General features: G+C 41.3%; 1 protein-coding gene across 4 annotated transcripts in view; it reads left to right on the forward strand.

Annotated features, from left to right (window-relative positions):
* Window positions 1–9,973, forward strand: part of HACL1 (2-hydroxyacyl-CoA lyase 1) — a 57,796-nt gene extending 47,823 nt beyond the window's left edge. For all 4 annotated transcript variants that reach the window (XM_023540026.2, XM_010600475.3, XM_023540025.2 and 1 more), the window contains 2 exons: window positions 7,092–7,278; window positions 7,967–9,973. In XM_023540026.2, coding sequence (XP_023395794.1) covers window positions 7,092–7,278; window positions 7,967–7,999 — 220 coding nt within the window. In that variant the 3' untranslated portion in view covers window positions 8,000–9,973. The remainder of the gene's footprint in view (window positions 1–7,091; window positions 7,279–7,966) is intronic.
* Window positions 9,974–16,703: the final 6,730 nt, after the last annotated feature.

Below are 16,703 nucleotides of genomic sequence, written 5' to 3' on the forward strand. Positions count from 1 at the left end.
AACCCTAATGGGGTAGTTCTACTTTGTCGTGTAGGGTCGCTATGAGTCACAATTGACTCAATGGCAAGGGGTTAGGTTTTTGGTTTTTATCACTTAGCTAAATCACGATCATCTGATGACAGAGCTAAACTAAGACAGTGTTGGAGCTGGCCATGCGGTGTGAGGGGATGTGGATTTCTGTTAGCCTGGGGGATGGTATGGGTGGGGAATACTTATGTTTGTTTATGCCTCACAGACTTCATTCCCAAACTACTATATATAATGGAGTTGAAGTTATTTGTTGTTTTGCAGTAACCATTCCTCTCTTCTTCTCTTGGATTTGTAATAGTTGATAGTGTGGTCTGCGCTGTCTAGTAAGGTAGCCACTAAAACCAAAAACTAAACCTGTTGTAGTTGAGTCTATTCTGACTCATGGTGACCCCCACGTGTTTCAGAGTTGAACTGCACTTCATAGGGTTTTCAATGGCTATACTCTTATGGCAGTGTATCGCCAAGCCTTTCTTCTGTAGCACCATTGGGTGAATTCAAACTGCCAACCTTTCAGTTAATGGCCAAGAGTTTCCTTGGTTTAACTAGCCACGGTTCATGTGCTCAGTAGCCACAGGTGACTAGTGACCATCTTATTGGATACTGTAGATATAAAACACTTCATCATGACAGAAAGCTCTATTGGACAGCAATAGATAGACAATAAACCAAGAAGTAAATCCGTCCATTTATGGACAGCTGATTTTCGACAAGAGGTTAAAGTCCATTCAATGGGGAAGAAACAGTCTCTTTAACAAATGTGCTGGCAAAAATGGCTACCCATTTGCAGAAAAATGAAACAGGATCCATACCTCAGACTATACACAAAAACTCAAAATGGATCAAAGACCTAAATGTTAAAGCTAAAACCATAAAGTTCCTGGAAGATAATATAGGGACAAAACTATGGGACCTAATTTTCTTTAGAAATAGATTATCAACCACAATTACAGATGCACAATCAACAGAACACAAAATAGTTAACTCAAAAGAATAAAAAGAGACCCCACAGACTGGGAAAAAAATCTTAGGAGTGCCATATCTGAGAAGGGCCTAATCTCTAAAATATGTAGAAAACTTCAACAACAAAAAGACAAACCAATTTAAAAATAGGCAAAGGGCATGAATAGACACTTCAGCAAAGAGGACGTTCAAGCAGCCAACAAACACATGAAAAGATCCTTGCGATCATTAACCATTAACCAAAAACCAAACCAAATCAAGTCAATTCTGACTCACCAACCCTGCAGAGAGATGCGGATCAAAACTACAATGAGATATGTCAGTCCTGCAGAAGTGGCACTGATCAAAAAAAAAAAGAAAAACAGAAAACAACAAATGCTGGCGAGGTTGTTTAGAGATTGGGATTCTTATACACTGCTGGTGGGATTATAAAATGGTACAACCACTGTGGAAAACTGTATAGTGCATCCGCAAAAAGCTAGAAATAGAAATACCTTATGATTCAGCAATTCCACCCCAGGTATATACCCTAGAGATCAAATAGCAGTGACACGAATAGACACATGCATACCTAGGTTCATTACAACTTTATTCACAATAGCAAAAAGATGGAAACAGCCTAAGTGCCCATCAGTGGATGAATGGATAAACAAACTGTGGTATGGAATACTGTTGAGCCATAAAGATGAATGCTGCGTTCTTGAAACATATTTTAACAAGGATGAATCTGGAGGACGTTATGCTGAGTGAAATAAGCCAGTCACAAAAGGACAAATATTGTACAATCTCACTATTATAAAAAGAAAAGAATAGATATACATACAGAAAACAGCATTATTTGGTGACTACCAGGGATGGGAAAGGGAATCACTTTCTAGATGGTGGATACTTGTTATTTTTGGTGATGAGAAAGACAATAACAAATGCAGGTGAAGTCTGCACAATTTGGCCAAAGTAAATCAGTTTGTCGTACTGTAGGGGCTTGTGTGTTGCTGTGATGCTGGAAGCTATGCCACCGGTGTTAAGATACCAGCAGGGTCAGCCATGGAGGACAGGTTTCAGCTGAGCTTCCAGACTAACACAGACTAGGAAGAAGGACCCGGCAGTCTACTTCTGAAAAGCATTAGCCAGTGCAAACCTAATGCATAGCAGCGGAACATTGTCTGATATACTGCTGAAAGATGAGCACCCCAGGTTGGAAGGCACTCAAAAGATGACTAGGGAAGAGCTGCCTCCTCAAAGTAGAGTCGACCTTAATGATGTGGATGGAGTCAAGCTTTCAGGACCTTTATTTGCTGATGTGTCAAGACTCAAAATGAGAAGAAACAGCTGCAAACATCCATTAAAAATCGGAACCTGGAATATACGAAGTATGAATCTAGGAAAATTGGAAATCGTCAAAAATGAAATGGAACGCATAAACATCAATATCGTAGGCATTAGTGAGGTGGAATGGACTGGTATGTGCCATTTCAAATGGGACAATCATATAGTCTACTATGCTGGCAATGACAACTCGAAGAGGAATGGCATTGCATTCATCATCAAAAAGAACGTTCCAAGATCTACTGTGAAGTACAATGCTGTCAGTGACAGGATAATATCCATACGCCTACAAGGAAGACCAGTTAATACGACTGTTATTCAAATTTACGCACCAACCACTAGGGCCAAAGATGAAGAAATAGAAGATTTTTATCAGCTGCTGCAGTCTGAAATTGATCGAACATGCAATCAAGATGCATTAATAATTACTGGTGATTGGAATGCAAAAGTTGGAAATGAAGAAGGATCAGTAGTTGGAAAATATGGCCTTGGTGGTAGAAACAATGCCGGAAATCGAATGATAGAATTTTGCAAGACCAGTGACTTCTTCATTGCAGATACCTTCTTTCACCAACATAAACGGCAACTATACGCATGGACCTGGCCAGATGGAACACACAGAAGTCAAATTGACTACATCTGTGGAAAGAGACGATGGAAAAGCTCAATATCATCAGTCAGAACAAGGCCAGGGGCTGACTGTGGAACAGACCATCAATTGCTCATATGCAAGTTCAAGCTGAAACTAAAGAAAATCAGAGCAAGTCCACGAGAGCCAAAATATGACCTTGAGTATATCCCACCTGAATTTAGAGACCATCTCAAGAATAGATTTGACACATTGAACACTAGTGACCAAAGACCAGACGAGTTGTAGAATAACATCAAGGACGTCATCCATGAAGAAAGCAAGAGGTCGTTGAAAAGACAGGAAAGAAAGAAAAGACCGAGGTGGATGTCAGAGGAGACTCTGAAACTTGTTCTTGAGCATCGAGCAGCTAAAGCAAAAGGAAGAATCGATGAAGTAAAAGAACTGAACAGAAGATTTCAAAAGGCCTCTCGAGAAGACAAAGTAAAGTATTATAATGACATGTGCAAAGAGCTGGAGATGGAAAACCAAAAGGGAAGAACATGCTCAGCATTTCTCAAGCTGAAAGAACTGAAGAAAAAATTCAAGCCTCGAGTTACAATAGTGAAGGAGTCCATGGGGAAAATATTAAATGATGCAGGAAGCATCAAAAGAAGATGGAAGGAATACACAGAGTCATTATACCAAAAAGAATTAGTCAATATTCAACCATTTCAAGAGGTGGCATATGATCAGGAACCGATGGTACTGAAGGAAGAAGTCCAAGCTGCTCTGAAGGCATTGGCGAAAAACAAGGCTCCAGGAATTGATGGAATATCAGTTGAAATAATTCAACAAACAGATGCAGTGCTGGAGATGCTTACTCGTCTATGCCAAGAAATGTGGAAGACAGCTTCCTGGCCAACTGACTGGAAGAGATCCATATTTATGCCTATTCCCAAGAAAGGTGATCCAAGCAAATGTGGAAATTATAGAACAATATCATTAATATCACACGCAAGCAAAATTCTGCTGAAGATCATTCAAAAACGGCTGCAGCAATATATCGACAGGGAACCGCCAGAAATTCAGGCCGGTTTCAGAAGAGGATGTGGAACCAGGGATATCATTGCTGATGTCAGATGGATCCTGGCTGAAAGCAGAGAATACCAGAAGGATGTTTGCCTGTGTTTTATCGATTATGCAAAGGCATTTGACTGTGCGGATCATAACAAACTATGGATAACACTGCGAAGAACGGGAATTCCAGAACACTTAATTGTGCTCATGAGGAACCTTTACGTAGATCAAGAGGCAGTTGTTCGGACAGAACAAGGGGATACTGATTGGTTTAAAGTCAGGAAAGGTGTGCATCAGGGTTGTATTCTTTGACCATACCTATTTAATCTCTATGCTGAATAAATAATCCAAGAAGCTGGACTATATGAAGAATAATGGGGCATCAAGATTGGAGGAAGACTCATTAACAACCTGCGTTATGCAGATGACAGAATCTTGCTTGCTGAAAGTGACGAGGACTTGAAGCACTTACTAATGAAGATCAAAGACCACAGCCTTCAGTATGGATTACACCTCAACATAAAGAAAACAAAAATCCTCACAACTGGATCAATGAGCAACATCATGATAAATGGAGAAAAGATTGAAGTTGTCAAGGATGTCATTTTACTTGGATCCACAATCAATAGCCATGGAAGCAGCAATCAAGAAATCAAAAGATGTGTTGCATTGGGCAAATCTGCTGGAAAGGACCTCTTCAAAGTGTTGAAGAGCAAAGATGTCACCCTGAAGACTAAGGTGCGCCTGACCCAAGCCATGGTATTTTCAATCGCATCATATGCATGTGAAAGCTGGACAATGAATACGGAAGACCGAAGAAGAGTTGACACCTTTGAATTGTGGTATTGGCAAAGAATATTGAATAAACCACGAGCTGCCAAAAGAACGAACAAATCTGTCTTAGAAGAAGTACAACCAGAATGCTCCTCAGAAGCAAGGATGGCAAGACAGCGTCTTACATACTTTGGACATGTTGTCAGGAGGGATCAATCCCTGGAGAAGGACATCATGCTTGGCAGAGTACAGGGTCAGGGGAAAAGAGGAAGACCCTCAACGAGGTGGATTGACACAGTGGCTAAAACAATGAGCTTAAGCATAACAACGATTGTAAGGATGGCGCAGGACCGGGCAGTGTTTCGTTCTGTTGTGCACAGGGTCTCTATGAGTCGGAACCGACTCGATGGCACCTGACAACAACAAAAATCATGACACTAAAAAGTACACTAGAATAAGGGACGTTTTTGGTAAATACTGCAACGTACAATTTTGCAACAACAGCAGTATCAACCAAAAAATATATGTGTGATTACATAGGTAGATAAGTAGGCATATTTGTGTATAGGAAGGTATATGTGTGCACACGTTTGTGCTGAATATATATAATAAAACACATAGGGGACACAGTTACAGATACTTTCTGGACATAACCAACACCTCATGGGATAGGTTTACTGAATTTGAAGGCTTAGGACTATATTCTTAGGGGACAACTTGGCCAATTGGCATAGTATAGTTCATAAAGTTTATGTTTTACATCCTAGTCTGGTGGGTAGCATCTGGGGTCTTAAAAGCTTGCGAGTGCCCATCTAAGATATGACTATTGGTCTCTACTTGTCTGGAGCAAAAGAGAAGAAAACCAAAGACTCAAAGAAGAAACTGCAGAATTAATAGCTCACAGGAACCACAGCCTCGTCTATCCTGAGACCAGAAGAACTAGATGGTGTCCAGCTACCATGACTGACTGTTCTGGCCAGGGACACAATAGATGGTCCCAAATAGAATGGGAGAAAATGTAGAACAAAACTTAAATTCTTAAAAAAAAAAAAAAAAACAGACTTACTGGATAGAGACCAGAGGAACCTCTGAGACTGTCACCTTGAGACACCTTTTAAACCTGGAACTGAAAACACTCCCAGAGATCACCTTTCAGTTAAATAACATTAGCTCATAAAATAAAACATCACCCATGAGTACTGTGCTCTTAAAAAGAAAAAAATCAACTATATGAGACCGAACAGTCAGCATTTACTCTAAAGCAAAGATGAGAAGGTAAGGGGAAGCAGGGAAGGTAGTTTACTAGAAAAGGAACAACCAGAACGGAAACAATGAGAACGTTGACACATTGTGAAAAATGTAACCAGTGTAACTGAACAATATGCATAAGCCCACTGCCACCGGGTTGATTCTGCGCAGAAATTATTAAATGGGAACCTGATTTGCTGTGTAAACTTTTCATCAAAAACACAATAAAATATTGTTAATAAAAAAGTATGTCCAAACTTGTCCAAGGCAAGGTCATGGAAGCTCCATAGACGCATCCAAAATCCCTGAGGGACCGATTGAATTACTGGGCTGAGGGCTTTGGGGACCATGGTCTCAGGAAACATCTAGCTCAACTGGCATAACATAGCATATAAAGAAAATGTCATACATTCTACTTTGGTGAGTAGTGTCTGGGGTCTTAAAAGCTTGTGAGGGGCCATCTGAGATATTCCACTCGTCTCACCCTGTCAGGAGCAAGGGAGAATGAAGAAAACCAAAGACACAAGGGAAAGATTAGTCCAACAGTCTAATGGACCATAATTACCACAGCCTCCACCAGGTTGAGTCCAACACACACACACACACAAAAAAAAACACACTTATTGGCCTGACAGAGACTGGAGAAACCCTGAAAGTATGGCCCCTGGTCACCCTTTTAGCTCAGTAATGAAGTCACTCTTGAGGTTCACCCTTCATCCAAAGATTAGACAGGCCTAAACTAAAGGGACACACCAGCCCAGGGGCAAGGACTAGAAGACAGGAGGAGACAGGAAAGCTGGTAATAGGGAACCCAAGGTTGAGAAAGGAGAGTGTTGACATGTCGTGGAGTTGTTAGCCAATGTCACAAAACAATATGTGCACTGACTGTTTAATGAAAAGCTAGTTTGTTCTGTAAACCTTCATCTAAGGTACAATAAAAAAAAAAAAATACATGCAATGTTTAGTATACTGGCATCTTAGTTTAAGTGTTAAAGGTAATAGTTAAGTATTTAATTTCAACCTATCTTGTTTCACAGATTATTTTACAAAAGACCTTTACAAAAAGTCCTACGGTTAAACTATTGACCTTAACCTTCTTTTTCAGGGCCCCTCCGTTGTCTCTTCTGCCGAACTCCCATTATGAGCAGGTCATGACAGCATTTGGGGGCAAAGGGTATTTTGTACAAACACCAGAGGAACTCCAAAAATCCCTGAGGCAGAGTCTGGCAGACACAACTCAGCCCTCTCTTATCAACATCATGATTGAGCCACAAGCCACGCGGAAGGCCCAGGTAAGTGTGGTTGCTAAATAGAAAGCAAATAAAACATCTGCCAAAAAAAAGCAAACAGAATACACTCTGGTATTTACAGAGTCCTTCTTAAACTAATTCTGAGTTTGGCAAATTCATTTGTTCAGTAAATATTTGCTGAGGTATACCTTTGGTGCTGTGTTAGGTGCTAAGAATAGCATGGTGAGCAAAACCAGGCCCAGCCTGCACCTTCATGGAGTTTACAGCCCAGCAGAGGAGATGGGCAGTCCAGTAACCTCAAGACAGAGTAATGGGATTGCTCTGAAGGAGAGGAACCCAGCCTTAAGTAAACAAATAACAAAGGAAAACTTGATTATATCAAGGTCACAGGGAAGGAAAGTCATTTTAGGTTCTTGTGTAGGACCAATCAGTAAGTTTCACTAATGGATTTTTAGATGAGTGGCATAAATGGCTAAGCTCTCAACTACAAGCCAAAAGGTCACCATAAGTCAGAATCAACTTGACAGCAACTGTGTTTTTTTGTTTTTTTTTTCTTTCTTTCCTTGGTAAAACTGCTAAAGACAAACTTCATTTGACCATGGTAGTGGCTGCGATAGATAGGACTTTCAGATTTGAGAGCAGGCAGAAGAGTGAGGGTGTGGTTTCAGTTATTTTCCATTTGGTTCACTGGACTTTTGACTGAATGTTTGTTGTCTTTTCTTTTTTTTAGGATTTTCACTGGCTGACCCGCTCTAATATATGAATAAAGATGCCAGTGGGTGGTCTTGAGGAGTCTTCTCTTTCGTGCAAGATGGAATTTATTTTCCACAGCAAAATTACTAGCATGTTAAGATTGTAAAAAGAAAAAAAAAATTTCTAAAAAGACATTTTATAGTAAAGGAATTAATTAAAACAAAGAAAAAATTACCAGTATTCTATCGCCAAAACAACCATTTGAAGATGAAAAAAGTGGAGGGATTTTATTAAACAATACCATAGTGACTGCCTAACTGTGGTTTACACATTGCTATTCTTTTATATGAATCCATTCTTAAAGCTACATATCTTTCAAAAACGTCTTCCACAAGCAGGCATCCAAGGCACGAGAATTGGTCTCTATTCACTTCACGCAACAGAGGAAGAAGGAGAGTCAGGAATAGGAGGAGGACATGGAATATGTGGCATGTCCATGAACAACTGCCTCCTTTGCCAGGAGACCAGAAAAAGTAGATGGTGCCCGCCTGTCATTACTGAACATTTTATTGAAAGATTTTACAGAAGAATCCTGACCAAAAGGGGGAAAATGCAGAACAGAATTTCAAATTCTCATGGACTCTAGACTTTATGGAGCTATGAAGGGTGGGTGAACCTCTGATGCTGTTACCCAGAGGTAGTCTTTAAACCTTAAACTAAAAGTATTCCCTTAAACATGAACTTAAAACTGAATAGTAAATTAGCTTAACTGTGTAAAAAGTTTCCTGCCTGGAGCATAATGCCCTTTTAAGAACTAGATATGTGGGGTCAAATTGACAACAGCAACTCAGAAGATTAGATGGGCACCTTAGGGAACAGTGGGTTTATGTTAATAAGGGAAGAACAACTCAGAAAAGGAGGATGAGAATGGTTGCACAACTTGAAGAATGTAATTAATGTCACTAAATTGTACATGTAGAAACTGTTGAAATGGTGTATGTTTTGTAGTGTATATTCCCAAAAACAACAAAATAAATAAAACCTAAAAATTTTTAGAAAATCTCCCAAAGAAAAAACTCCAAGAATTGTTTAATATAGAGACATGTGTCTTCGTCATCTAGTGCAGCTATAACAGAAATACCACAAGTGGATGGCTTTAACAAAGAGAAATTTATTTTCTCACAGTCTCAGGCTGGAAGTCCAAATTCAGGGCATTAGCTCCAGGGGCAGGCTTTCTTTCTGTTGGGTCTGGAGAAAGGCCCTTATCATCAGTCTTCCCCTGGACTAGGAGCTTCTCTGCGCAGGAAACCCTGATCCAAAGGACGTGCTCTGCTCCTGGTGCTGCTTTTTTGGTGGTACGAAGTCCCCCCCCCCCTCTGCTCACTTCCCTCTCCTTTGATCTCTTATAAGATAAAAGGTGGTGCAGGCCACAACCCAGGAAAACTCCCCTTACGTTGGATCAGGGATGCGACCTGAGCAAGGGTGTTACATCCTACCATAATCCTCCTTAGCATAATCCAATCTTGCCTCATTAACCACAGGCAGAGATTAGTATTTACAATTCATAGGAAAATCACATCAGATGACAAAATGGACAATCACACAATACTGGGAATCATGGTCTCGTCAAATAGATACACATCTTTTTGGGGGACACAATTCAATCCATGACAACATGTTCAGTGAATTGAGGTACTCGGACTATTTCTACTTCATATTTTGTCTGTTGGCCACTTGGTGCTACAGTATCTGCCTTATTTAATGGTGCTTTATTCTACATTTCATGAGTTTTTTTTTTTTTTCTGGAACTTACTGAGTCAAAAGAGAAATCATAGCACACTCAAACTATTAATGGTAGGGTATATTTAGATTAGCACCCATAGTTTATGCATGCTTTGAAAAACCACATTGGGACAAATAGTTAATAGCCTTAATGTATTAAAAACTTTTATAAATAAGAACATATTGATTTACCGTTAAAGTACAGGCAAAAGGCATGAATGTATAATTCACAAAAGTACAAATTATCAATAAAAATATGAATAGATGCAAATAAGTTATACTGAGAAATCTTTTGTTGCCTATTCACTTAGCAAAGACCTTTTTAAATTCTCAGTGCGGGTGAGGTGAAATGGAGACTTTTTTGTGGTTTAGGTGACAGTTTACAGAACAAATTAGTTTCTGGTTAAGCAGTTAATACACAAGTTGTTTTGTGACATTGGTTGCCAACCCCACAATGTGTCAGCACTCTTCCCTTCTTGACCTCGGGTTCCCCATTTCCATTCATCCCATTTTCCTGTCCCTTCCTGCCTTCTCGTCTTTGCTTTTGGGCTGGTGTGCTCATTCAGTCTCATACAGGTGGTTGAACTGTGTGTTATTGTTTTATAGCCCTGTCTAATCTTTGGCTGAAGGATGAACTTTAGGAGGGACCTCAGTACTGAGTTAAAAAGGTGTCCAGGGCCATACTCTCAGGGTTTCTTCAGTCTCTGTCAGACCAGTAAGTCTGGTGTTTTTTTGTGAGTTAGAATTTTGTTCTACATTTTTTCCCCCACTCTGTCCAGGACCCTCTATTGTGATCCCTGTCAGAGCAATTGGTGGTGGTAGCGAGGCACCATCTAGTTGTTCTGGACTTAGTCTATGGTAGTTGTGGTCCATTAGTCCTTTGGACTGATCTTTCCCTTGTGTCTTTGGTTTTTTTTCATTCTCCTTTGCTCCAAATAGGGTGGGACTAGTAGATGTATCTTAGATGGCTGCTCACAAGCTTTTAAAATCATAGACACTGCTCACCAAAGTAGGTTGTAGAACGCTTTCTTTATAAACTATGTTACGCCAATTGAGCTAGATGTCCCCTAAGACCACGGTCAAATGGGGACTCTTGTGCTCTTGGTGGAAGTTAAAATTGGGACATTTTTGTAGAGCAATTCTAATATTGCTTGTATTTGGGGTCTTAAAAATGTTCATATTCCATAACTTTTGATCCATTGAGTTTATTTAGGGAATGTATCCTGAAGAGAGCATAAAATTTGGTCCAATATTTATTTATAAAGCCAGTTAGCATAGCTTTATTTAGGAGCAACCTCAATGTTTAATAATAGGGCACTGGTTACATAAATTAGGAGCCCTAGTGGCACCGTGGTTAAGTGTTTGGCTGCTGAATGAGGGGTTGGCAGTTCAAATGCACCAGCCGCTCCATGGGAGAAAGATGTGGCAGCCTGCTTCTGTAAAAATTTACAGCCTTGGAAACCTTGTGGGGCAATTCTACTCTCTTACAGGGTCTCTATGAACTGGAATCGACTCAGTGGCAGTGGGGTTTTTTTTTGGTTTGGGCTACGTAAATTATGGTCCTTCATGCAAAAAATGGTGTGTGGACGTCGTCAGACCTCTAACTTCACAAGGTGAGGAGAGAGAATCAGGATCAGAATCAGTCCAATGCTGATTCCTATGAGGTGGAGGTCAAACATACCTCCACCCTCCGACCTTTTCACCAGTTCTGACACCAGCCGTCCCTCCCATAGCACTCTGTACTTCTCTGCTGGGTTCTCTGTTGCAACGGCCGCCACACAGAACTCACAGACCATACTCAGAGTTATGGAGTTTTATTAGAGGAGTAACAGGTTACAATTCAGGATCAGGAAGGAGTCAAGATTCAGTTCTTTGATCAGGATTGCTTCTTGGCTGTGCCCACAGGCAGGCCTCATTCTTGGCCCCTCAGCCTGGCCTCTGCCCTGCTTCATCAAGTGTCACAGCTCTTTAGCTCCACTTATAAGTGCCTGGAAGCCAGTAAGCCTCCTGCCCAAAGACGCTCAGCTCTCTTGCTCCATGGGTCAGCACGCCAACTGTAACTGTCTTACTCTGTGGGCCAGGAAGCCCACCGCAGTCTCTCCTGTTTCAGCTGCTGCTAATTCTCTGTCACTGGAGAGAGAAGCAGCGGCAAGTACAGCAAAGTCTTTTGGACTTTGCCGCTGCTTCTCTCTCCTGAGGTACCATCTCTTGCTGTCTTCTGGATTACAGCTCTCTCTGTGTCCCGGGCCTAGGAGGTTCTCTGTGCGGGGACCCCAGGTCCAAAGGATGCACTCCACTCCTGGCTCCTCTACTCCACTTCTGAGATTGGCTCCATTTAAGCCTAGTTGGATGGAAACGTGACCAATCCACTTGTTAGGGTTCCATACACCTTATTTCCATGCCCTCATCTCCCTCACAATGGTTCCGTGCACCTTACTTGCATTATTAGCAGGCTCTCCAATCCCCTTGGTGGGCCATAAACACCTTATTTGGATAGTCCCACCCAATCATTTTGTGAGAGTCACAAGACTGTGAATGACTAGAAGGGCTATATTAAGTAATTCACTGCACCACAGCCAACATCATGAAATAAAAATTGTGTTAAAGAGTATTTATTAATCTAGGAGAATTATTGCAATATAATATTATATGAGAAAACAAACTACAAAATGGATTGGACCCAGTTTTGTGAAGAATTACATACTCATTCACACATACATACACCAGGAAAAAGACTAGCACAAAATAAACCAAAATTTTCATGTGGCTATCTTGTGATGAAGTTATATGTAATTTTTAATTTCCTCTTCATTTTTTCCTTCTTTATGAATTTCTAAAAAATCATGTCATTATTATCAGAAACTGACATTATTTTTAAAAGTATATCAAAGTTCAGCTTACTTGACTGCACCATCTACGTCAGACTTGTCCACATTGGCTGCTTGAGGGCCTAAATGCTCACATCAAAGTGGTGGACTCCAGCTTTGAGGTGTTAACCTGGGAAATTCTTTCAGGGTGCTGTGATTTTATCCCCATTCTGTGGACTCTTGTCTCTGGCAGCCAAATGCAATGTGAGACTTTTCTGTAAGGTGGTGTGGAGGGCTTCATGAATTTTTAAGAATTGAATTATACAAATCTGTTTCTAAATATGAGATATAAGTTGGGGAAATACCCCTTTCCTAACCATTGTATCTCGAGAGAGAAATGTTGGCTGCTTAATGGACTGTCCAGCAGAGGTCACTGTGCCCATGTAAAGACCATTTTAGTCCAGGGGCACTTGGATGACAGTCCATTGACCTCCTATTTTGGAAAAATAATCTTCTTTTTTTAGTTTAGCCGTTCTGTTTGCTCCCTTGAATGCTGGGTCCTTTCCCTCTCTTTATTTTATTTAAAAAAAAAAAATTTTTTTTATCATGCTTTAGGTGAAAGTTTACAGAGCAAATTAGCTTTCTGTTCAACTGCTTGTACATAAAGTGCTCCATGACATTGGTTGCATTCCTCACAATGTGTCAGCACTCTTCCCATTTCCACCCTGGGTTCCCGCTTCCTTTTGTCTGGATTTTCTACCCATTCCTGCCTTATCTTTGCTTTTGGCAAATGTCCTTTTGATCTTGTATAATTGATTGTTCTAAAGAACACATTCCTCTCAGGTATTATTGTTTATTTTATGGACCTGTCTTTTGTTTGGCTGAAAGATGATCTCCGGGAATGGACTCAGTTCCAGATCAGAAGGGCATCTCAGGGCCATAGTCTCGAGGATTCCTCCAGTCTCTGTCAGACTACTAAGCTTGGCTTTTTTGTGAATTTGACTTTTTGTTCTACAGAAGCACGTGTTCACAGAGGAACTGAGGAATACCAGGGCTAGAGAAGCTGAGACAAGGGTTGTCTTAGTCATCTAGTGCTGCCGTAACAGAAATACCACAAGTGGATGGCTTTAACAAACAGATTTATTCTCTCACAGTCTAGGAGGCTAGAAGTCTGAATTCAGAGTGCCAGCTCCAGGGGAAGGCTTTCTGTCTCTGTCAGCTCTGGGGAAAGGTCCTTGTCATCAATCTTCCCCTGGTCAAGGAGCTTCTCGGTGCCGGGACCCCAAATCCAAAGGACACACTCTGCTTTTGGCACTACTTTCTTGGTGGTATGAAGCCCTCCTGTCTTTGCTCATTTTTCTTTTATATCTCAAAAGAGATTGACTTAAAACACAATCTAATCTTATAGAATGAGTCCTTCCTCATTAACATAACTGCCACTGCGTTAACATCATAGAGGTAGGATTTACAACACATAGGAAAATCACATCAGATGACAAAATGGTTGATAACCACACATTACTGGGAAGCACAAACTGGCCAAGTTGATATACAGTTTTGGTGGGGATACAATTCACTCCACAACAAGGATCTTCCCCTAGAGCTGATGCTCTGAATTTGTACTGGTAGCCTTCTAAACTGAGGAAAAAGTTCCTGTTTTTTAAAAACTACCCACTTGTGGTATTTCTGTTATAGCAACATGAACGCACTAAGACATGTGGTTGCTCCTCCAATTGGGGAGCAGAAAAAAGGCTTACCGAGAAATTTCTGGGTCTCCAGATTTGAATTTTGAAAGGAACACTTTAAATATTTACTCAGGCCTGCAAATATCTACAGAGATGGCATCACCCATGATTTTTCTTTCCTTGGGGAAGAGCTTAAGCAAGAGACCATCCAGCGGCCCACAGAGCCAGCTCTGTGGATTGGCTCATCTACAGTCCTATCATTGCCTCTAAGCTGGTTCTCCTGATCCCAGCATGTTCCCAGGAATTGCCTTCCACTCCACGGGTGAGGTGGGCTCAGGAAGTTAGATCCAGCTACAGCTTAGCCTGAGCTTTGCTCATGCTATTTCCTCTCTGTAGTTCTGTGTATCCCCACCCATTTTGCCATGTTGAATCAGCTACATCCTTCAAGGTCCACTTCAAAAGTCTCCTCTTCTGTGAAGCCTTCCTTCCTCCTGCAGCACCCTATGTGCACCTGTCATGTACTGATGCTGCTCATGGTGAGACGAATCCTCTTCTCCCTCCGCTACTCATCTGTGAGCACCTATGTAACCCAGATGTCACCCACCCCTCATTGTCCAAGGCCTGCATCTTCTTGCTCCTGTTTGGTGAGCTCCCCTGTAAGTTCTCCCCTGAAGAATCTACTTACACGATAACCAACCAGTGCCATCGAGTCTACTCTGAATCATGGACACCCCATGTGTGTCAGAGTAGAACTGTGCTTCAGAGGGTTTTCAATGGCTAATTTTTTGGACATAGATCATCAGGCCTTTCTTCTGAGGTTCCGCTGGGTAGACTTGAACCACCAATCTTTCAGTTAGTAGCCAAGTGTGTTAACCATTCACAATACCCAGGGACTCCTACACAACACCATATACCATTTAAAACAACGTGGACATTTTCTTGGGGGCTGATTTTTACTGCAAAAGCTACAGCAAACAACTTTAAACAAGGATGCAAGGTGGATAGATGAGCCACCAAAGGTCACAAGCCCACTCTGATGCCTGGTATTAGATTAGGCCCATCAGTTCTTAGAGCAATGTTAGGGGTAGGGGAATGAGGCCCTGAAATGACTGAAACTTAGTTTCCACACTGGCAAAATGGAGGTTGTTATGGATTGAATTGTGTCCCTCAAAAATGTGTGTCAGCTTTGCTGGGCCATGATTCCCAGTATTGTGTGGTTGACCTCTATTTTGTGATTTGATATATAATTACCTATCTATTGTAAATCCTAACTTCTATGATGTTATGAGGCAGGATTAGAGGCAGTTATGTTAAAGAGGCAGGACACAATTTACAGATTAGCTTGTATCTTGAGTCAATTTCTTTTGGAATATAAAAGAGAGAAGGGAGCAGAGAGGAGAAGGACCTCATTACCAGCAAGCAAGAAGAGCCGGGAGTGGAGCGCATCCTTTGGACTCAGGGACCCTGCACTGGGAAGCTCCTCAATCGGGGAAGATTGATACAAGGACCTTGAGGACCAGAGCTGACAAAGAGAAAGACTTCCCCTAGAGCTGGCATCCTGAATTTGGACTTCAAGCCTCCTAAACTGTGAGAGAATAAATTTCTTTTTGTTAAAGCCATCCACTTGTGGTATTTCTGTTACAGCAGCAGTAGATAACTAAGATAGAATTTGGTACCGGGAGAGTGGGGTGCTGCTCTAACAGATACCTAAAATGTGGAAGTGGTTTTGATATTTGAGTAATGGATAAAGGCTGGAAGAGTTTTAAAGTGCCTAATAGTGAAAGCCTAGACTGCCTTGAAGAGACTGTTGGTGGAATTATGGACATCAAGAGACAATTCTGATGAAGCCTCAGAGGGAAGTGAGTAATGCTAAACATTACTGGTGATTGAGGGCATGCACCATTTTCCTTCTAAGTGTTTCAGAAGCAGCATATCCATTATCTACTTTCGTCCTTTGGGAAGAACAAAAGATGAAAAGAAAGCCTCCCTCTGAAGAGTTACTTAGCCATGGGATTTCACTGTCTTCCACAAAGGCACATGGCAAGATTTGGAAGACAATAATACCATTTCCAAGTTGGGGCCTTTGGTCACCTGCAATAAAAGGTGACTTCCTGGTAATTTAATTAGGACTAGATGGGGTACAAGGAGCCCTGGTGGTATAGTGATTAAGTGCTTGACTGCTAACCAAAAGGTCAGCAGTTCAAACCTACCAGCCACTCCTTGGGAGAAAGATTTGGCAGTCAGCTTCTGTAAAGATTACAGCCTTGGAAACCCTATGAGGCAGTTCTACTCTATCCTATAGGGTTGCTATAAGCCAGAATTGACTAGGCAGCAACGGGTTTAGTTGGGGTTTCATGCAATTACTTGTCACCTAGACTGCCTTCTTTCATGGCATTGAGACCAATGAAGAAGACAAACATATCGAGGCATCTGTTCCTTTGTAGCCTTCACCTTCAAAACCTCAGGCCAACTTCCCCTTGGAAAGTCAGCAGAAGACCAC

Source organism: Loxodonta africana, chromosome 27 (genome assembly GCF_030014295.1).
Source record: "Loxodonta africana isolate mLoxAfr1 chromosome 27, mLoxAfr1.hap2, whole genome shotgun sequence".
NCBI lineage: Eukaryota > Metazoa > Chordata > Mammalia > Proboscidea > Elephantidae > Loxodonta > Loxodonta africana.